The sequence below is a fragment of the Parasteatoda tepidariorum genome, chromosome 9, assembly GCF_043381705.1.
Source record: "Parasteatoda tepidariorum isolate YZ-2023 chromosome 9, CAS_Ptep_4.0, whole genome shotgun sequence".
NCBI classification, from domain to species: Eukaryota; Metazoa; Arthropoda; class Arachnida; order Araneae; family Theridiidae; genus Parasteatoda; species Parasteatoda tepidariorum.
The window spans coordinates 30,885,427-30,908,771 of record NC_092212.1 but is presented as its reverse complement, the minus strand read 5'-3'; the positions used below and the strand labels follow the sequence as shown (position 1 = coordinate 30,908,771).

At 28.6% G+C, this 23,345-nt stretch overlaps 1 protein-coding gene across 4 annotated transcripts; it reads left to right on the top strand.

Moving 5' to 3' along the window:
- Positions 1–37: 37 nt before the first annotated feature.
- Positions 38–23,064, top strand: LOC107452191 (tRNA modification GTPase MnmE). Of its 4 annotated transcripts, none has more exons than XM_043048146.2 (9): positions 38–376; positions 1,995–2,294; positions 4,204–4,339; positions 5,775–5,928; positions 13,315–13,387; positions 14,751–14,894; positions 17,894–18,059; positions 19,256–19,597; positions 22,650–23,064. In XM_043048146.2, the coding sequence occupies exons 1-9, from the start codon at positions 355–357 to the stop codon at positions 22,879–22,881; spliced, it is 1,569 nt and encodes a 522-aa protein (XP_042904080.1). In that variant the 5' UTR covers positions 38–354; the 3' UTR covers positions 22,882–23,064. The 4 variants fall into 4 exon arrangements, with proteins under 4 accessions (XP_042904080.1, XP_071042132.1, XP_042904079.1 ...); XM_071186031.1 differs by lacking the exon at positions 14,751–14,894 and adding an exon at positions 16,225–16,368 and having other exon boundaries at positions 179–376; XM_043048145.2 differs by lacking the exons at positions 38–376; positions 14,751–14,894 and adding exons at positions 1,086–1,230; positions 16,225–16,368.
- Positions 23,065–23,345: the final 281 nt, after the last annotated feature.

Here is a 23,345-nt window from a genome sequence, read left to right as displayed (position 1 = left end):
GGAAGGAAAACCAAACGTATTGATTGCAGAGAAATGCACTTTGAATTATAATTCTTATAAATCCATGGTTTATTTGTACTTTATTAATGTGAAATTTTCATGATTTCAATGATTAAAAGAAAAATACTTTTCATATTTCAATGAAGGAATCTTCACTGTAGCTGTAGCTAACGTTTTTGTTTACAAACAAAGGAGCAGCACGCTCTGAACCCTTCATCATCTGGTTCTATGATTTTTGATAATGCTACTTTTTTATTAGAAAAAAGTTATTAGATGTTATTAAAAGCTATTACACATCTAAAGACCGATCTCTGACATTTTCCTTATTTGAGTTTTTACTTTCAGTTTTGTGATATGAACGTCGATTTTGGTCGTAGTAAGACTTTTATTTATTTCACTAGCATCCACAATTTTTAATTACATAAATATAATTCATTTGTTTTTAATAGTAATCCAAATAGTGATTTTTAACACGTGCTGTAAATTTTAGGAATAAAAATTTTCAATTACTGTTCGTTTTCAATTTCAATGTTAAATTTTAAAATTTTTATGAAATTGACTTAATTTTATGGAATTCGAGTTACTATATCTTCAATGTTTCTAGCAATGAGACTTTATTTGGGAGGGCCATGAATATTTGTAAAAGCTAGTTTCCTTTATAAGGCATCATTTATAAAAAATAATTCACAGCGTCAAAGAAACGCAACATCTTGTAATCTTACACTGAACTAAATCCATTTCAATACTGTAGAAAAGAAGATTTCTGTTTCTGTAACAGCATCTAAAAAGTTACAGAGTTTTGGGCACAGTAGGGAAGTAGCATGCGAAAAAAAACAGTACAAAAGGGGACCAACTTGTAGAACTACTCATAAAAGTCAATTTCCTTTACTAATAATGGTTATATTTCCGTATCATGATCTTTCACGCCAGCTGCAATCTTCAAGGCGCCAAATGGATTTCAGATTTGCAAGATTTAAAAGAAAAAATAAACATGAAAAGATTTGTCTATGAATTGGTGCCTTTCTGTGATTAAGTTTACAAGTACAAAAACTCTTTAGTGCCTTAGCAGGGGTCTGTTTAGAAGAAATTTGGGTCCGCTAATGGACCCTTCACAAAATAATTTATCTTTTAATCAGTCCCTTCACAAACTTGTTTATCTTCATTATTGTTTTGTCAATCGAATTAACCCTTCCCGGGGGAGAAGAAGGAAGAAGAAGAAGAAAAAAAACGGTTCGAAACAAACTAAGTTTTCCATAGTTTAAATTTCAAATGTTGTAATATAAGAAAATATTTCTATATTTTCAAACATTGTGTCTTTATTCTTATTGATATTAAATGATAATTTTTTTTGTTAATAAATAATTGATCAATTTATATTTATTCGTAAAATTAATTAATAGAATATTATATAAATAAATATTAACCTCTGACAATTTTTTGAATAAAATATTATAAATTTAAGAGTTGTTTAAATTTACTTAATGTGTAACACATTAAAAGTGATACATAACTAAGTTGTGTTATTTAAAATATCTCAATTGAAGTTATTAAAAATGTAAGTGATTTTGTTTCCATTATTCGTCCGAAATGAATATTCTCTGTTGTACAGTATAGGCTAAATACCAAATATTTGTATGTTGAATCTCGAATTTAGTAGCAGCAATTGTTGAGCAGAATCTTGCATCGATTTACAATTTAAAAACTTCTCGAAAAGATTTTTAGCAATAACAGGACCCTATTTGCACAATTTCACGAAAGCAGGGCCCTGGTCGAAAGAATGTGACTTAACGCTTATTTTATATTCATAAATTAGAAATAGTTTTTTCACAATTTTACAAAAACAGGACCTTTAAAAAAATGTCTGGTTGTTATACAATTGCTATACACTCCTGTAAAAGTTTCTTATCTAATATCTACCTTGTAACAATATTCCTTTAAAAGATAAGCAAAAATTATGTTTTAAATTGTTAATAATTTATTATAATTTTTTTTAGAATTTCTGTATCATTTATCATCCATATATATGAAGCTGCAAAATTCCTTGAATAAAGTAAGCTCTCCTGTTAGTAGAAGTTATTGCTATTTAAACAGAAGTACAATTTTTGCATTATCCACTCCCCCTGGGGTATCTGCTATTGCTGTTGTAAGAATATCTGGACCTCATGCTTTGAATGTACTTCTGAAAATGGGCAAACTGACTGACCCTCCCCCAGCAAGAAAGGCGATATTATGCAAATTAAGAGATCCAGAAACTGGTGAACTCTTAGACAAAGCTTTGACGCTTTGGTTTCCTTGTATGTTATATTTTGTTTATATATATTTTTTTTTTATTTTATTTTATTAATGCATCATTTCTCAGTGATCAATTTAGAAATAGTTTGGGGTTTTGGACGTCCTAAACTGGTTTTGGACAGGACACATGGATTGTATTGTCTTCAACTGTCCTAAATTGTCTTAAATTGTCCTAAACTGACTAAAACTGTCTTAAAGAATCCAAAAACTTGAACATTGGCAGGGGTCTGTTTAGAAGAAATTTGGGTCCGTTAACGGACCCTTCAAAAAATATTTTAACTTAAAAACGGACCCTTCACAAAATATTTTAACTTAAAAATGGACCCTTCCTTCACAAATTTGTTTATCTTCATTATTATTTTGTTAATCGAATAAACCCTTTCCAGGGCAGAAAACAAGAAAGATGGATGTAAACGAATTAAGTTTTGTCTTCGGCAGACGATTCTTCCATTATTCGTCCGAAATGAATATTCTGCGTTCAGCAGTATAGGCTAAATACCAAATATTTGTATGTTGCATCTCTAATTTAGAAGCAGCAATTGTTGTTTATTTTTTAAAATTTAATTTTTTTAATTATAATTTTACAGTGTTGAGCATAATCTTGTATGTCTTTACAATTTAAAAACTCCTTGAAAAATTTTTTTTTTTGCAATAACGGACCCTATTTGCACAAATTCATAAAAGCGGACCCTGGTTGAAAGAATGTGAGTAATTTTTTCACAATTTCACGAAAAACGGACCTTTCACAAAATGTCTGGACAGACCCCTGATTGGTAAAAGGTAAAAATTCTATATGTTTAACATTGTACACATAATAATTACATATAAATAGTTGATACTTTTTATACAATTTGCAAATTTGCTTAAACTTATTGAACGAAAATAATATAACAGGAAAAGATTTATAACTTTTGACTATCCACAATTCATTGAACAACAAAATTGAATGCCTCCTTAACTATGAATGTATATGCTTTTATTACTGATAAATTATGTTTTCGCACAAGGATAAAGAATGCAGTATTAAAAATAATAATAAACTTTTTTAATAAAAAAAAAATGTCTTCATTTTGTTTCTTGTTCAAAAATTAACATTTTATTTTTCACAATACTTTTTAAAAATTATGACATAATTTGAGCAAAAGGGTTTAAGACAGAGGGGTTTTGGACAAAATGCATTAAACCCTGGTTTAAACTGTGGATTAATCCATTCTGTCCTAAACTTTGCCAACTCTGGAAATAAATAGTGATTTTTTTGGACCTTTTATAAATCTCTGACCCATCTTGAAAAAAAGTATCTTTCACAAGATCCTATCATCAAAAAACAAATTTTTTTTCAAAATCTTAAACATAAATTTCGTTAAATTCATTAAACTGGTGTGATGATGCTTTTCTAAATGAGGATTTACAAATAATAATAATAATCAGAAATTTTTATTATGCATCATTTTATTTATATCTGATATTCTTGTTATAACCACTTCCTTGATTCAGTGGCAGAGAGTGAAAGTATTTTTAAAATTAAAAAGCGAATTAAATTTTGCAGACTTCATTACATCAAAGCAAAATGCCAAAAGTTCAGGATTGACAATCTCAGTCATTAAAATGATTTTCAAAATAATAATTTTTTTATATTATCTTATAAAATTTCTGAAAGATGCCTGTGCGCCTGTAATTTTATAGGAAGTAATGGAATATAGTAATGAAAAAAAATCTTAATAGAAAAATAATTGAGTCTGTTTCAACATACCTATTCTTCCTCTGTCTGTATTTATTCAATGTAAATAATTTTCTGTTTTTATATCATTAACTATTATTTTAAATTAATTTAATTGTTGAAGTAAAATATTTTTAAAAAGATAAGGTGTAATAATTTTTATTTTACAATACTGTTGTTCGTTTTTTTTGCAGCTCCGAACAGTTTTACTGGCGAAGATTCTTGTGAATTGCATATCCATGGAGGGACTGCAGTAATTAAAAGTGTGTTAACAGCTCTTTCCAAGCTTCAACAATTTCGTTTCGCTGAACCGGGTGAATTTACTAAGAGGTTAGTTATTATAGTATTTTAAAAATGTTAAGAGTTTTGTGTTGTTTATTTTATTTATTTTTGTTTTATTTATTGCAATAGTAACTTTATTGTATTTAACATAAATTTATTTCATTCTTCAACTAATATTATTTTTTAAATTCTGAGTTCTTATTGCATTAAATCAGTGATTCTGCTTATATGTTACAGCGTATGAAACACACAAAACATTGGGGGGATTCAAAAATAAAGTTATGGTGCATCCTTTGAGACACAAAATTTTTATTTCAAATTTCTAGAAAACTATTTTTGTATTTCAATAATCTATTGTAATATTTTATTTCTCAATGAAAACATGATCATTTCACATTATTTGTTGTTATTCTAAAGTGATATTAAAGTAATTTAGTAATTAATTACTGCTTGCATTTCTTTCATAATCATAAAATATTCTCTTTTAGTCATTCTGTGTCTTTAAATGGCAGATTCATATTATTTTAAATTGTGACCACTTATAGTAGAAAAGTAGAACCATTAGCTTCCAAAGTCTAGCAGGTTCTCTATAGAATGTTAAGAGTATGTTTAAAGAAATACTCAACTTATTATTTAAAGTCATTATCAAGGAGCTATTATCACTGGTTTAAAGGAAATATTTTAAAATGTTTTGATAATTTATGTCTTTATTAAAAGTTTCCTCCAAGTTTAAAAATTTCATTTTTTTTCCTCAAAAAAATAAATAAATAAATAAAAAATAATCCTTTCCTTAAAATTTCAGTTTTTTATTATTCTACGAATGACAGCTCTAATTATAGATTATGATATCTAACTAAGCTGAGCTCTTATATCTAAAATCATTTAATGAAGAGATTTAGATTATTAGAAAAATATTACACAAGAGTCAACTTTATATTCATATATTTTTCATGTTCAATAATATCTTTAGGTTTTAATGTTCTCCACATTTGTAAGCTTTAGTTTGCATCCAATTAAATATTTAAAAAATTGTTCTAAAATAATCATTAAAAAAAATCACCAATAGTAAATATGAAAATAGAAAATTGCCACATACAATGTGGGTTACCTATTTCCCTGTAGTTGCAATCTGAAAAATATGATCCCATCATCATTAAAACAAATCGCTCTGATTACTAGCAAAATTATTGAAAACAGTTTATTTTCATAACATTTCATTGTATAATTCATGCTACTAAATATGGATGAATCATTCAACAATCTCTACCTCAAAGTATCTTTTTACATTAAATTATTAGTGATATCTTTATTTTTTTAACGATTTATCGAACAATAAGAACCCTTAGATAAAAATATAGAAATACATTTTTTCAATGGAAATTCTGAAAGCTAATAAGAGGGGGGGGAGGAGGGTCAAGCAGGCCCCTCGTGTACATGCATATGCCTTATGCATAATCAAATAAAATAATTAGTGTTTTTATAGGGCTTTCCTTGCTGGTAAGTTGGATCTTACAGAAGTTGAAGCATTAGCAGATTTGTTGAATGCTGAAACTGAAGGACAGCAGAGACAAGCGTTACGGCAGATGGAAGGTGCATTATTTAAATTGTACAGTGACTGGTCAGGTAGGCTTAAGCAGGTTTGTTATGCAATATAGTTTATTTAACAATATTGAATAATGGTTGTATGAAGATTTATCCTTTGAATAAATTATTCCAAATCGTTAAGTGTTGACTGCAGTATTTTTATATTTTTAACTGGATGGTAAAAAAATGTCTCTTACTCTTATGATAAATCTTAAGAAAATGTTTTGTTCTAAAATTTAGGAACTTGTTTCAATAACACATGTAAGTCCAGTCTCACGAAACTTTGCTGAAAGCTAGTTAAAATTAAAAAAGACAATAATTTTCTAGTTTTTCATACACTGTTCAGTGTTTTCATTACAGAAAAAAAATGAGAGAGAATTTCTCACCCTTTCTCAAAAACAGGGTGAGATCTCAAAAAGTTAAGTGAGATTTCTAAAAATTAAAAAAAAAGCGAATAGACTTGGAAAAATAATATTTCGTTAATTATAATACATTTTTAACAGCTTCTAATTTTTAAAGCATTGAATATTTTTGCCACATCATCATATGGAAAACGTTCTATATCTGTTTTTCATCAGCTTTTCTCTTTAGGTTGCTCAAATGTTTATCAGTCATTTGTATACGATATTTTGTCTTAATTCGGTTTTGAGTGCTAAAATGACCTTGCAACAGATGCTGAGCAATTCGGAATCACTTAGTAAATTTGTAGCATTGAAAAAAATTTAGACATGTTACATGAAGAAATCTTACCTTCCGTGAACACGTGGTTGCAGAAAAATGTGTTCTGAAAGGTGTTCCGTCATTCGGGGGGGGGGGACATTGTGTTCTGGNGTTCTGAACTATACTGGTAAATAGGGAAGCTAGATAACAGGGATCCGTGTTGAAAATAATGAAAGATCAAGGAAGAAAAGTGAAACGGATTTTATTCAAAATGGCAGAAGACTAATTTTTTTCCAAAATTCGCTCATTTTGAAATTGATTAATAGAGTGTGCGATCTTCTCGCGTTAATGATTTTTTAATGTGAGAAAAGAAAAAAATAAGCGAGATTCTCGCGCTGTTGTGAAAACACTGCTGTTTATAAGCATTGAAAAGGACTGATTTTACATTAGTACATACTCTTTGAATTAATCAAAGCAGCCATATTGTCTGCAGAAAAATACAATAAATAATTTGAATTTTTATTAAAATATAACAATTATTTAAAAAAAATCTGGACTACTATGATTTTTGAATAATTTTTCCCAATTTATTGTAAGATTTTAATTTTATAATAATTTAAATTTTTTGTATGTGTTTAAATGTATGTACAATAAAAATTATTCATTGGGTTTTTCATGGCAAATGTTTAGCATTCAGCCTAATGCTTTAATTAATCAAGTACTGTATTTGTAAAAAGTAATCCTGTAATTTGTTTAAACTTAGGTAATACCTTTGTTAAATAAATGTTTAAGGAAAGAATAATAATGTCTTTCATAAAGGTTATGGTGTGATAAGGAATGACAGAGATTCTAGATTAAGTGTTTGTTGTTGGGTGGCTACAACTTGTGTTTTGTTAACTTTAGAATAGTGTAAGATTCTTTGTTGTTAATTACATTTAAGGCCTCCAATATATAATACTAAATTAAATGCATCAATTAAAAAAAAACAATTTCTACCATCTTCATTTGTTTTAATATTAACTTCTTATAATTGATGCCAATTTTTTTTAAGTAGCAGCACTTTTTTTTCAATTTAGAATTTACCACCTCTTAGATACCTAAATCAAAGAACAATAGTACCTTGGTCAATTGTTTTTCATGGGCTTCATTCATTGTAAATGTCAGATACGGGATAACAACGAATGCGGGTTGACATAAAATAATGACTCTGAAATATATGAAAAGTAGTAAATAAATAATGGATTTGAAAATTAATAAACTTACAATTAGTATAAAAAAAATTTATTGATAAATCATTGTACTAGCTACAAAAATATTTGCAATTCAAAAGATAAATAAACACATTTCACAATGCAAGCAATAAATTTTCGACATTTGTAACAGTTTGTTGTTTATTTTCTGTAAGTTATTGTGAATACAGAAATTTCCTTGTTGTTTCAATGGCCTTTAATCTTTCCTCAAATGTGAATCGCGATATTAGATTTTAGGAACGCGAAAACACAAATCGCGATATCGGATTTTAGAATTGTGTGATTATGAAGGGCGATATTGTATTTAGGAACGAGAAAATACAAATCGCGATTTTGGATTTCTGATTCGCGTACATACGAATCGCGATTCATGCTTTTTAGGTCCCGTGAATACAAATAGCGACATTAGATTTTAAACTCGCTTGAATGCGAATCGCGATATTGATTTTAAAAGCTCATAAATACAAACTGCGATATTGGAATTTTTTTAATCGCTGAATACGATTTACATTGAGTGACTTTTAAATCAGATAAATGCAAAAATCGATGTTTGATATTAAAATCATGCGAACATGAATCGCGATATTGGCGGATTCCGACGTAGTTTCAAATATTAAAAACGATGAAAATCCTTCAAACCAAAATTCCTAAAGAGTGGTCATGTGTAGAAAAACGTCATGTTAACGTGATTTAGCGAAGGGTTCAAAACTTAAATTGTAGAACCTTTAATTCTTAATTTAAATTTTAGATTGAGGTGAAAATTTCGCTTGACTATTGTAATGATGAAAGCTAGCTGCTTCCTTCATTAGGCGTATCGTTGATAGTGGAATGTATGAATGTTCATTTAGGCCAATATTGAATGAATAAAACAATAACAGTTGAGTTTCCAGGAAATAATGTACAAATCGTTGAATGTAAATTTAGGTTTTATTAATCATAACTTAAGATTTCGATAGTGGCCACTTCATCAATAAAATAAGAAATCCCTTAAAGGGATGAAATTAATAATACTCTCTATTGAGAGATCATAAAGGCAGAACAACATTTCTGACCGTTAGAAAATTAAGACTGGGAGTCCCCCGAAGGGGTCCCAGCCTCTCCAATTTAGAAATTCAAAGTGAATATATTTATTCTCAACGGACAGAGAAAGAGTATGGGTAGGAGATCCAAAATTTGGCGATTTATCATAATATATCATAGCCAAAAACAAAGCCAACTAGCATATCCACATGGGTTTAAAAGAACACCTTGGCGATCACGAGTCGCCAACAAATTTATGTGAATTATTATAACCATGCAACCGAAACATTTAGCCGTTGGAAAATTAGAATAAAAAGTTATAAATAGATTTTTGTTTTCGATTAGAGGCGACAGTGAATTAATATGTCTGCATAAGTAATGAAATAAAAAGAAAGTATCCGTTACATTGATCTGGAAGAGAAGAAATAAATATTTTATGTTCGCTTAAAAAGATTAAGTTTTTGATTTATTTTAAAAGTAATTCTTACATTAATAAAAATAAGCTTAAGTAATGAAGGATATTTTAAAAGATAGAAAATAAATATGTGTATGCCAATTCTGGCATCACAACTATAAGTTGGGATTCCTGGAATTCTGTGAATCAATGGTCTTGAGATATTCAGAATTCCGCGAAAAAACAACATGCTCTGCTCCTAGCTATTCGACCTGGAAGGATGATATGAAAAGCTCAGGATTCCGGGATACACCCAGAGTACAATCACCCCTTAGACCAGGGGTGGGCAAACTTTTTTGGTCGAGGGCAAAAAATCGAGAAAAAAAAGTTTGGTGAGCCAAGTAAAAACTTCTAAAATTAAAAAAACGATATACAAGTTTTAATTTAAATATTAAATAAGATGAATGAAATTGCGATTTCATTTTTAAAAGTTCCTTATATTGAGGTTACAAGTGAGATGTATTTATTTTAAAATATGAGGCGAAATGTTTGTTTGTTAGTCTTCTTCTGGAATGATTTTTTCTAGGGTTCATAGTTGAAAACACTTGTTCACATATGTAAGATGAATCAAACATAGCACTGACTTTCTGGGCATGAAATATTGAATTTGGGAAACTAGCTTTTGGTAATGATTTGTAAAACTCATACTTTGGCATACTTAAAAACAACTGCTTCAGATGGCACCAATCTACGGCTATATATAAAGAACTTCTGCTTTCAACATTTTACCAATTGAAGCTGACTGAGCTAACTATTTTCATCAATTTATGTTTTGTAGAACAAAAATAGAGAAAATAAAAGGTCATCAGTAATTTGTTCCACGGGGCAGGGAGAACAGGGAAAACCTGGAATTTTATTTCAACTCCAAAAATCAGGGAAAGTTGCAATTTTCTTACGAAAACCTGGAAAATTCCTTCATTATTCCTGAAAAAAAAAACACTCTTAAAATTGTCAGTAACAATACTCAGTTATTGAGATTCGAGTGAAATAATTCTAACATCTATTACAATTATTTATTATAAAAATTTTACATTTTAGACATACTGAAATGCTTCCTTCCTCATATAATGATATTTATTTTACACAAAAAATCTAATGCTTGGCATAACAAATAAAAGAATCCAAATTTTCTGATTAAAAATTTCGTAGCATAGATAAAATATGGTATGGATTTCATTGAAATTTACCTGAAAAAGTCAGGGAATTTTTTTTCGGAAATTTGAGTGGGATCCCTGGACTTAACAAAAATAGCTTTAAACAAAGTAGACAAGAAAATGGATGTATATTGTTTATATTCAGCACGAATTGGCTAGTTAAAATTCTATCAGCGGGTTGGATAAAACCTTCTGGCATGCCACAGTTAGCCCGTGGGCAGTAGTTTGCCCATCCCTGCCTTAGACACACCTCACCTGCCCTGCAAACTTGACAGTAGTCACATCAATGCACCAATTGCTATAATCATCACGCTTCTGTAGAGCACATTTTGGGTTGCTTGGATAGATCTTTACACTAACCCACTTTTTTGATGAATTTTTTCAGAACTAACAGTCATATCTATCTTGACTAGGACTGGGCGATACATCGATTTATCGGAAAACATTGATGTTGTGTAACCATCGCCAATCCGATGTTTAGGTTGGCGTATTTTACGAAGCATCGGAAATTCCGATGTCCGCGCGATGTGTTCGATGTTGCCCGAGGCATCGATGTTTCCCCGATGCCGCGAAGAGCGATTCTTCAGATTCAACATCGATGTTCGCAAGCGTGTGCGAAGAGCATTTCCCCCGATCGCGAGGCGACATCGATTGCCATGACGATCTTTTCCCTTATGTTTCTTCCTACGCGAATTATAAAGTAACGATGCGCTGACGATGAATTCCGATGTGACTAGGAGTGAAACTAACTCATCGCCAATGAAAGATGAAAAGGTGCTTTCTTCAATTCGTGCAAATCCAAGAAAAGAAAGTGATTCTCTGAGGATTATTTATATTTTGTTATTTGATAATACTTTGAGATAATTTTTGTCTTGTTGAAGAAAAGATTGTTTTTGATCAGTTCCGATAAGACTTTTTGTTTATTTTTTTACCTATTTATTTTTCTTTGTTAAATCTGAAGAATTGCATTCCTTCAATATAGATAAAATGTTTTCATTAATAATTTTGTATAAAGTTGCAATTTTGCATATTGACCACGTTTTCAATTATTAAAAAATTATTATCATTACTGTTAGGAAATATAAAAAAATCTAATACTTTTGCAAAAAATTTTGGCAAACGAGTTTTTAAACGGACGACTTATCAAACGCAAATTTTCTTTTTAAGACAGTCGTTCTGTTTTTATTTCTTTAGCATTTTCCTTTTCGACTTGATTGCTTTTCGATCTTCCTTATTTATAACAATTTTTATAAGAGTGTGCAGTTAAATTTTATTTTCACGAAATCTAGTTTAGTAACATTACATTACATTAGGTTAGCAATAATTATGAAAATAAATTTTTAAATAATTGATTTTTACAATATTGAAGCCATAATAATTTCCACTGTATCCTTTTCCAGGAAATTTTGTTTTTATACTAGTTTTTCGCTATTTCCTCAAAAATATTGAAGGTTACTGCCTTTAATAAATTATTGAAGGATATTCTTCAAGAAATTCTGGAGAATGAATGACCAAGAGGTTATACCCATCAGCTGTTCTAAGTTTTCTATCTTTCTCAATCCATAATTTTTTTTTTATCCTTTTTTATTACGTTTTTTATTTTTCTGTTTATAAAGATTTCTAAATTGTTGGCTCAATGCGCATTTAAAATTTCATTTTCTTTTTATAATTGCATCTATTTTATTTTTACAGTTGGCTGACATACTTTGCGGCAGGCTAAGACTTTTGGTCTGTTGATCTGATTTTCGCGTATTAGGACTTAATCTTTAGTGGTTTGAGGGAGAGACCTTAAATATGCTAATTAGTTTAAGCAGACAATATTTTAAATTACGAAGTGAGGCACAAAAGCGTACTCATCTGAATAAATTTTTTTGACGGATTATGATTCCTGACCCTCAAAATATTAAGGCGTAGCTGTAATCTGAGAAATATAGTCCTAATAATTTGGTCAGGAGAGCGATCGAAAGTTAGGATCTCTTGATGTTAATGCTACTTTTTGCGTATTTTAACATATCTCGAGAACTTTTTACTCGAATTGATAAATTTCAGCACAGAATTATTAAATTCGTTTATCCAAAGATAATTTTATGCAAAAATGATTTTAATTTATTTTTTTATTAGTAATAGTCAAAAATGTCTTAACTTTTTCCCTATTGATTATATTTTTATATAACTTTATTGAAATTAAATACAACATTCAATTATAAATCATTTAGTTGTTTATCTGCACCTATAAAATGAATATAATTCGTATAATGTTAGTTTGATGCATTTTGGCAGATTTTCACTTTTTATAAATTTTATCTGAATATCCCTATCTTGAACTTACTCTCTTTTTTCCCCAAGCACACAAAGTATATATATATATATTTAATTAAAATTTCAGTCTTAGTCTTACTTTACAGTAGCATCAAGTAAATAAAAAGCAAAGTTGTGCAATGCAAAATTTGGCAAAACCAAATGTGAAACAGTAACGTGACAACGCGATGTTTGAGTGGCGATGCATCACGATGCAGAAATCTTAACATCGCCCAGTCCTAATCTTGACTGACTTAATCAGATGCAGGAGGATTAGAAACAACAACAAACTGCATACTTTTTTCCTAAATTTGAACTTTGCAGTATAAATTTTGAAGTGAATCTTTTATTAAAATGATAATCTGATTTGGATTGAAACATTTTAATGTTTATATTTCTTTGCTTTATATAAATTGGGTCGAATTCCTTTTGTCATTGTTTGAATATTCAATTTACCTCCTTCCTGCATGAGGCCCGGTTTTGTTATTTAAAAGTACATAATATATTTATCGGTTAATTTCTTATTATTAATAGCATAATTTTAATCGCTAAAATTATTTTTAGTGTTAGGTATATTTTTCATATAAGATTTCAATATTTCAGATTTTGGCAAGTTTAGAAGCTTATATTGATTTTAGTGAAGATCAGCACCTTGATGATTCAATTTTCATTACAGGTAAGGTTTAAAACCAAGTATTAAATTTTTATTCAGTTTAAAATTTTTGCAGAAAATAATTTATATTGAAGTTTACTGTTACACACACACACACACACACACACACACATNGTGTGTATATATTTTAAAGAAATCTTCTTAAAAGGTTGTAGTAAAGATTAAATTGTTTGGGCAAGAAATATTCCAATAAGTGAATTTTGAAAAAATAAAAGGTAGATTTTAAAACAAAATAAATTTGTTCTATACATAAAATAATGATCATCCACAATGTTTACAAAGACAACCTATCAGTTCAGTATGTTTTCAAATATACTCTTATTATTATTTAAATTTATTACTCATTAACTAGTATGATAATGAATTAATTAGTATTCTTTATTCATTAAATATGTTCAAATATGATTGAGTATATTTGGGCTTGTGTGGTGATGCGGGAGTTTTATTATCGATGCCATCAATAAATATTGAACTTTTATGATATATCACAAATTTTTTTTATTTATTTAAATTACATTGTTTTAACATTAATATTTTTGTTGCTGAAATGATAGTCAACACTCATAGTTACTATTTTTACCATTTTTTAGAAAAGTAATTTTTTTGTTAAGCCTAACAAATGTCAGTTAGCACAAATATATTTCCCTGTAAACTTCAACTTTCATGAAATATAAAAATTTGGATGTTCTTAATGAAACTCTACATTTTAGATCTTCATTTATGATTATTTTAGCTTAGACAGACTTGAAAATTTAGTTTTAATTGCATGAAAATTCAATTTGTAAACAAGTTTAAAAGAAAAGAGCTCAAAATAAGTGTCACCCAAGGTGCAACACCATGTCATACCTTTGACTGATTTTTGTTATTTAAATTTTTTTTTTCTTCTTAAGTGCGAGACAAAATTTGTTCCCAAAATATTATATTAGTAAACAAATATATAATGCATTTCCCACAAGTTTTTTCATTATTACTCTCTAAACAAAAAAGGAAGCTATAATTGCTCCAAGGTACACTACTCTCTCACTATATATATGTATGTAATGTGTTCATTTTTGTTTCAAAAAAATTTTTTTTGGGTGCTCTTTACTTTGTATTGATATATTTTGCTTTGGCTACATTGATACAATATTAGAAAGCACTCCTTTTTGTGGATATAATTGTGCTAGCTGATGAAGAATATCTTTTTATATTTTTGTTTTTCGGCTTTTTAATATTATTTTTTGAATTTTTCATTTTATTTTAATATTTTTTTATTATTATTATTCTCTTTTCATTATTCTTTTTGTCTTTATTATGATATATATATCTTATCAGGCCAGTTTTTCTATTATTTGGTTTGTAATCAAATTATTTCTCTATTTCATAGTTAACCATGATTTGGCATCACTAAAAAAGAAAATATCCTTACATTTAACTGATGAAAGAAGAGGTGAAAAAGTCAGGAATGGTGTTAATGTTGTATTGATTGGGAAACCAAATGTTGGAAAAAGTAGTCTCATGAACAACCTGTGTAAGGCAAAATGCTTTTACTACTTTCATAATAAGAATATTAAAAAGGAATGGCCATAGGAGATGTATTTTATGGACAAAAGTAACCTGGTTTTGTACGTTGAAATTCTTAAAATCTCAAATGTTTAGTTGAAATACAGTGAATGTTCCGTATAATAACCCTGGACGTTCAAACAAATAAGAACATTATAAGGTGAGGTAATTTTATTTTGAGTGCTTTAAAGTATCTTAAATATTAACTTATACAGTAGAACCTCAATTTATTGTTTCTCATGGAACCATTCGTTGCAAACGATAAGATACAGGAAAATAATGAATGTGGGTTTACGTAAAATATCACATAATGACTTGAATGTGTATAAAATGTGATGGACTTTTAAGGTCTTGAAATTTTTTTTTATTGCTAGCATTTTTTTCTGTCTAGATGACATTTAAATTAGAATTTTTTCATAAGTTTCTTAATACAGTTGACTACCACATTACAAACTTTTTTTAAAAAATTTCTCTGAACATAAACTATCTAAAATTACTACTTTAATAAAGTATTGTTTAGATTTATTAAGTATACAATTGTAGGTTGCTTATGAAATAGCATTTTAGATTTTTAGGAGACGATATGCATTTTTTCATCAAAATTCTTAATGACTATTTTGTAAACATGTAGCTTATTTTTATTAATAGTGCATTGAATTGTATTCTTCAAAGGGTTAAAGACTATCAGATTGTTGGCATAAACCTTAGACTTCAAAAATCTTCAAAGAAAAAGTTTGACAGCATTAAATTGCAGTTTAAGCAACTATAATTAATTCTGAATATGAAAACGGTTAATGATATGCAGAGGCGTATCTAGAGGTAAAAGGANGTCTGGCTTTTTGCTGGAGATGATAGCAGGTCTGAAACAGTTCATGAAATACAGACTATTTTATGAACAACTTTTTTGAATATTTAATATGAATTTGAATATCTTTTTTGAATTTAATAAATGTATAGCCATGGCAAAAAGAATGAACAATTTAAATTTTTTTTGTTCGTTTTAAAAAAAGAGAATTATATATATGTATTTATAAAAAATACCAGTTAGCTAGACAATTCTTATGTTTTAACATTCAAAAACTTTCCTTGTAAAGAAATTTTTTTAACACATCTAAATATTTGATTTTTTATTCCTATTAATTTATTCTATTTTAGATAATGGCTAACTTGAAATTTTTTTTTCCAGATCTTCTAAGGCTGATTTATTATTCTTTTTGTCTTTATTATGATATATATATCTTATCAGGCCAGTTTTTCTATTATTTGACTTGTAATCAAATTATTTCTCTATTTCATAGTGAACCATGATTTGGCATCACTAAAAAAGAAAATATCCTTACATTTAACTGATGAAAGAAGAGGTGAAAAAGTCAGGAATGGTGTTAATGTTGTATTGATTGGGAAACCAAATGTTGGAAAAAGTAGTCTCATGAATAATCTGTGTAAGGCAAAATGCTTTTACTACTTTCATAATAAGAATATTAAAAACGAATGGCCATAGAAGATGTATTTTATGGACAAAAGTAACATGGTTTCATATGTTGAAGTTGTAAAATCTCAAATTTTTAGTTGAAATACAGTGAATGTTCCGTATAATGACTCTGGACGTTCAAACAAATAATAACATTATGAGGTGAGGTAATTTTATTTTTTGAGTACTTCAAAGTATGTTAAATATTAACTTATACGGTAGAACCTCAATTTATTGTTTCTCATGGAACCATTCATTGCGGATAATAGATACAAGAAAATGATGAATGTGGGTTTACATTAAATATCACATAATGACTTGAATGCGTATAAAATGTGGTGGACTTTTAATTTTTTTAACTGCTAGCATTTTTTTGTGTCTAGATGACATTTAAATTAGATTTTTTTCATAAGTTTCCTAATACCACATTACAAACTTTTTTTAAAAAATTTCTCTGAACATAAACTATATAAAATTACTACTTTAATAAAATATTGTTAATATTTATAAAGTATACAATTGTAGGTTACTTATGCAATAGCATTTTAGATTATTAGGAGACGATATGCATTTTTTCATCAAATTGTTAATGACTATTTTGTAAATATGTAGCTTATTTTTATTACATAATAGTGCATTGAATTATATTCTTCGAGAGGTGGGAGACAATCAGGTTTTTGGCATAAACCTTAGATTTCAAAAATCCTCAAAGAAAAAGTTTGATAGCACTAAATTGCAGATTAAGGAACTAATTAGTTCTGAATATGAAAACGGTTAATGATATGACTAGGAAGTAACACAGCAATGTTCAAAATGTTGCTCATTATTAAAAATGCCATAATATTTTGCGTTGTGCTTTACTTTTAATAATATTTATTAACCAGCTGTTTCAGCTTCTTTTCTTCTTGTTGACATTTTATAACACAAATAACCAGAGATGATTGTGCTCCGGAAAAAATCTGGATTTCCGGATTTTTCGCTCACCGCGATCTGGAAATCCAAGGTCCAGAAGTTTCAAGAAATCATCGATCACATTTATGCATAAAAATTCTTGTATATTTTATTTAAAAATATTAGAACTAGAATTTATCTTTGGCATCTCTTTCATTTGTAAATATTTTTTCTGGTAGAATAATAAATGTGATTAGAGGTAAAAGTAAACTTGCACATAATTCTTCATTTAAATTATGCTGCTTATAATTTATTTAGAATTTCATGTTTTGAAAATATCAATGATTTAAATTTATTAAGTCATCAATTTTTTGAAATCCGTCATTAATGATTTTACTCAAGAAATTTTCAGGATTTTTGAGTTGGGCTCACAATCACCTCTGAATAACACAAAGATTCAAATTGTACTGATTTCAGAACACCTTTTCTATTTGAAAAACCGTACTTTTCATAAAGAGCTATATTAAATTAGTTTTCTTACATTCAATTTTTATATTGCTTATTTTTGCTATTGTTATTATAGTGCAATTTTACAATGTGATTAGGTAAGAGAGATATTGCCATAGTATCATCTCATGCTGGAACCACTCGAGACATAATTGAATCATCACTTAATCTTGGAGGTTATTTAGTTAGCTTATGTGATACAGCAGGCATTAGGGAAACATGCAACTCAGTCGAAGAAGAAGGTGTTCGAAGAGCAAAAGATAGGTAAAATAATTCATTTCAAATCTAAAACCATCATATGTATAAAAATTTATGTTAAGTACAACATTTTTAATGATATAATTTTATTTTATTTGTAATCAATATTAAAAATAGTCAAATATTTGCAAAATTTACTTTGTAGTTATTTACCGTTTTTTTTTTTCTTCATTATTTTGGCGTATCCGGAGCAGTTGGCATCTCTGCATTCTATGAATGTCTCTTTTATAATTGGGTCTACCTATCAAAAAATTTTACTCAGTTTAATTTATTTGACGAAATTGCAAATTATGTCATGTTAAATTCGTTCATAATAAAAAAAAAAACGAAAAAATTTTAGTATTTTGCCAAATGCAGTTAATCAAACAGAACCATGTTTGTGGCATTTCTTTACGAGCAAGTTTAAGTACCTCTCAAATTTGGTTATTTGTACCTAAATTTCACAATGCCAATTTTAACATTTTGTAACATTACGGAAGTTAGTGGTTGCTTCTTCTAAAAGATTTTGATTGCTAGTTTTGAATCAATGATTTATCTTTTGATATATTGTCTGTCCGAAACATAATAAGGATCTATTACGTCAAAATTATCTCATCAATGTTAAAATAATCTCATCTAAGTAATATTTTGATCTTATACTGTTAGCAAAGCTGCCAACCCAGAAAGTCTAGTTTTCTACTATATTTAATGTTAGTAGATACAAGTAAGCAAATGTTTTAAAATGTCACCTGCACTTAACAACATGCTTATTATGTCTTTTATATATAAGTTTAAATGATGTGGTGATCAAAATTATTTAAAAATAAACTTTGCTACCACTTGAATGTTGGGGGAGGGGGGGAAATGTCTGGCTTTTTGCTGGAGATGATAGCAGGTCTGAAACAGTTCATGAAATACAGACTATTTTATGAACAACTTTTTTGAATATTTAATATGAATTTGAATATCTTTTTTGAATTTAATAAATGTATAGCCATGGCAAAAAGAATGAACAATTTAAATTTTTTTTGTTCGTTTTAAAAAAAGAGAATTATATATATGTATTTATAAAAAATACCAGTTAGCTAGACAATTCTTATGTTTTAACATTCAAAAACTTTCCTTGTAAAGAAATTTTTTTAACACATCTAAATATTTGATTTTTTATTCCTATTAATTTATTCTATTTTAGATAATGGCTAACTTGAAATTTTTTTTTCCAGATCTTCTAAGGCTGATTTATTACTTTTCATCATAGAAGCAGAGAGAGCAGTCACTCTTTATAAATCATATTCTGGAATTGAGAAAGATTTTAAAAATTATCTACTAACTGAAGATCTTGGTATTGACTTCGTGAAAGAAAATTATTTAGATGGGTTATCAGATAACAAAAGCTGTCCCAGTGTTTTTATATTACTAAATAAAAGAGATCTGTTAAAACCTGATGACTTACAAGTAATTTCAGAAATTGAAGAATCTGTTCCTTTAGCTTGTTCAATATCTTGTACTGATGGGAATGGAATGGAGACATTTGTGACACTTTTTTCTAACAGCATAAAAGAAATGTATGTATTTAATTTTAATTATTTTTTAAAATTATGACAGTCAGTACTGACTATGACAACCTTTGTTGTCTGGGCAAATATACATGTTATAATATTAGGTCGTTACATTCTGAGTGCACAAAAATACCACAAAACCAGTGGGCCGTGGTGGCTCAGGGGAAAGAACGCTCACCTCCCAATGAGGTGACCTGGGTTCGATCCCAGCGATAGTTGGTCGATTCAAATTCCGCACCCGGCTCATACCGACCATGGTGCTGACGTAAAATATACTCAGTGGTAGACGGATCATGGGTTAGAGTCCATTAGCCACCAGGCTATCTGTAAAAGGTTTTCGTGGTTTCCTTTTTATGTAAAGCAAATGCAAGTTAGTTTCTTCAAAAAGTCCTCCACAAAGGTAAAATTTCTCCCAATACTTGATCCAGTGGTTCCCTTGTCTTCTGGATTGGGTTTGCCATAAAACCAAAAAATTGGGTCTGCTGTTTAACTACGGTTATAAAATAAAATATTGACAGGGAACCATGATGGCTCAGGGGATGGAGCGTTTGCCTTCCAATGAGATGAATCGAGTTCGAATCCTAGCGATGGCTTGCACAGTATTGGCGTAAATTATCCTCTGTGGTAGTCCGATCATGGGTCACATTACCTAAAATTGGGTCATATGTTCAATGACAGATATAAAATAAAATATTAACTGGGTCTGATCTAAAAATCCAGGGTTTGTAGGTACAGAATTGTCATGGTCAACCACTAGTCGAAACTTGAATCCAAATATACAGGTTATTCATTTGCGAAATGCTTTTAAATTTTTTATAATATAAAATTATGATGTATTAATAAATTTGAGCGCATATTTTCTTCAGTTTTTTTAACTCATAATTCTAATAACAATTATTAAGGAAAAATATTTCTAATCTTCAGCGAGCCCGGGTCTTATGATATATCAGGCAGAGAATATTAATTTATAGCTAATTATTAACTCGTAGCAACAGTTTTAGCAGAACAGTGCTTTTCTTGTATAAGAAGTAAGTAACTAAAAGAAGAATTGGTAATGAGAACTTTTTTTCTAATATAATTTCAAATATCCTTTGAAGTAACACTTCGCAAAAGAAAAATGCATTAAAAAATATACTGGTTCGAAATTCTCATTTTCGATGTCAGTCAAGATAATTACATAAATAAACTTTTTATCTCAATAATAAACACGCTAGGGGACTGACATTTCACAAAAAGAGTGAAAACTTTTGAATAAGCAAAGTATGATTGATATATTTACTGTATCTTCTGAAAAATAAGTTTATCTTTCTTCATTCAAAAAAGGATTCAAGGTGTTTTAGATTTATTGTGTGATTAAATAAAAGGAACTACTAGTTCAAATAGTTTCTTTGAAATCAAACTAAATTTCAGTTGGTAAATAGGAATCAACAGTACTGTGTGCTTGTTCCAATGGACATGAAAATAACAGTGCATCAATGGAAAAACAAACAAGACTTTATGCATTGGTTGTTATAATGTAAGAGTCGCTCTAATGAGGTATAGTACTAAAGAGCATGTAGACTGTATGTAATTCAAATACAGTGAAAGTATATTATTATGACAATTCAAAATAGCAAAGTAAAATGTCAGAATAACCAATTACACCAATTTAATGTTAAAATAATAACTTAATTGGGTACAACAGCCTTTTATTTCATTAAATATTAATAAGCTGGCAAAAATGGAACTAAAGGAGCCTGATAGCTTTGTGCTCGACCAAATGCGCCATTTATGGATTCACCACTTAGCCTTTGATGTCTAAACAAGGAAGAAATTAGTTACTAGAACCTTTTAAAACATTTAATGATGTTAATCTATTTTTAAAAAAAAAAAAAATCTGTAACGTAAATTGAAATTAAATAAGATCTAAAATTATTCAGCCACTGTATTGGTGTAACTGCTAGAGTTTTCATCTTCCACAGTTTGATTGCCCATGGTAAACCAGGGTATTTGGTCAGATTGTACTTTTCTGCTTCGTGCTCAGTTATGAGTTTGGTGTAAAGGCTTTTCAATTGTTCCAATCAAAATTGAGCTGTTTTAATGTGCACCAATATACAGTAAATAATAGCTTACTTGCTAAGGTTCTTTACAGTTACATTCTTAACAGAACTTATCACTCAATTTTAAATGGTTCAGGACGACAAAGATTCAGCATAAATCAATTTTAACAACTTCTATAGGGTGCGTAGCCAAATTATTCAACAAAAAATAAGCACTTTTCAAGTACTCAAATAATATTTTTAAGCACTTTAAAAAAATATAATTAGGTAGGGTTGAAAAGTTTTTGACATTTGACGGTTTTAATCATTATGTAAAAAAAAAAAAAAAAAAAAAAAAAATTTTTGAATCATGTAAATAGAATGGCGTTTTCATACGCTACGGACTGACGATACGCGAGATAGATTGGGGTTGAAATAATTGTGAAAACGTTGAATTGAACAATGTGAACAGTGTCTTTCTGCATAATTCGCAGCAAAAATCAACATGGTAAAGGAAAAATCTCATTTTAGAAAAGGGAAAATTAAGCACTTTTTAAAAACACCCAATGAAAAAAGCACCCTTAAGGGCTTTTAAAAAATGAAAATCAAAAATAAGCACTTTTTCATAGCACTATGCACCCTGTTCTAGCAGTTTTACCTAAATCTTCTATTGAGCCTCTTAATTTTGACACATTTGTCCTATTATGACATTCATTAATACAAATGAGTAACATTTAGTTCACTTCAATGTTTTGCTAAAAATTCATTAAGTAAATGATTGTAGTTTGCTTATGCAGCAACACGCAAAATGAATTTTACTTTTAAAGAATCTAACATTTTCAACTTCATCAAAAAAGCAATTAAAAGAGAACAATATGGGACAAGCATTTGATATAATCTAAAAGTTTTTAAAAAAAAAACAATGCCGTTTTTCAATGAATGTACTACTCCATAACTTTTGTCATCATATTACTTACAATTTATTCAAATGTCACTTTTTAGATTTTATTCATTTACATATAAATCAATTTATTCATTAGATGTTGCAGTCATTCAGGAGAAGAACCAGCCATAACACAACAACGTCACAGACATCATTTAGAAAAGTGCCTTCAGTATATAATTGAATATGAAAATGCTATAGAAATGGACATAGCTATAGCAGCTGACTATTTAAGAAATGCTATGAATGAATTAGGTAAAATAACTGGACGAGTTAGAGTTGAAGATATTTTAGATATTGTCTTTCAGAGGTTTTGTATCGGTAAATAAAACTATAGATTTTTTATTCAATTTTAAAAACTGCACTAGTAGCAAACTATATTGTTTATAATTCAACTTTTAAATACCACCCAGAAATTTTTATTATAAAATAATTTTTGTAGTGTTCATTTTTCCAGTCAATTATGTATTTCAAAATAGAATAAAACTGTAAATAAAATGATTTAAAAAATATTTGAGTATTCACTACTGTGTTTAAATTAACATAAACTATCTAAAACAGTTTAGTTTATTTCATGTAATATAATAATGAACTTCTGGCCTAGTTATTACTTAAATTAGGATTTCTGGCATGGCAATCAATCTAATTTATAGAGTGTTGTGCACTATCAATTATTAGAAATAGTTTCATAGACTACATAAATATAACAGTGCTGCATATTAATTAGTCATTTAATTGAGAAAATTTGTTTTCAATAAGTAGATTTTTTGAGTTAAGTGCTTGTTAATAGGAA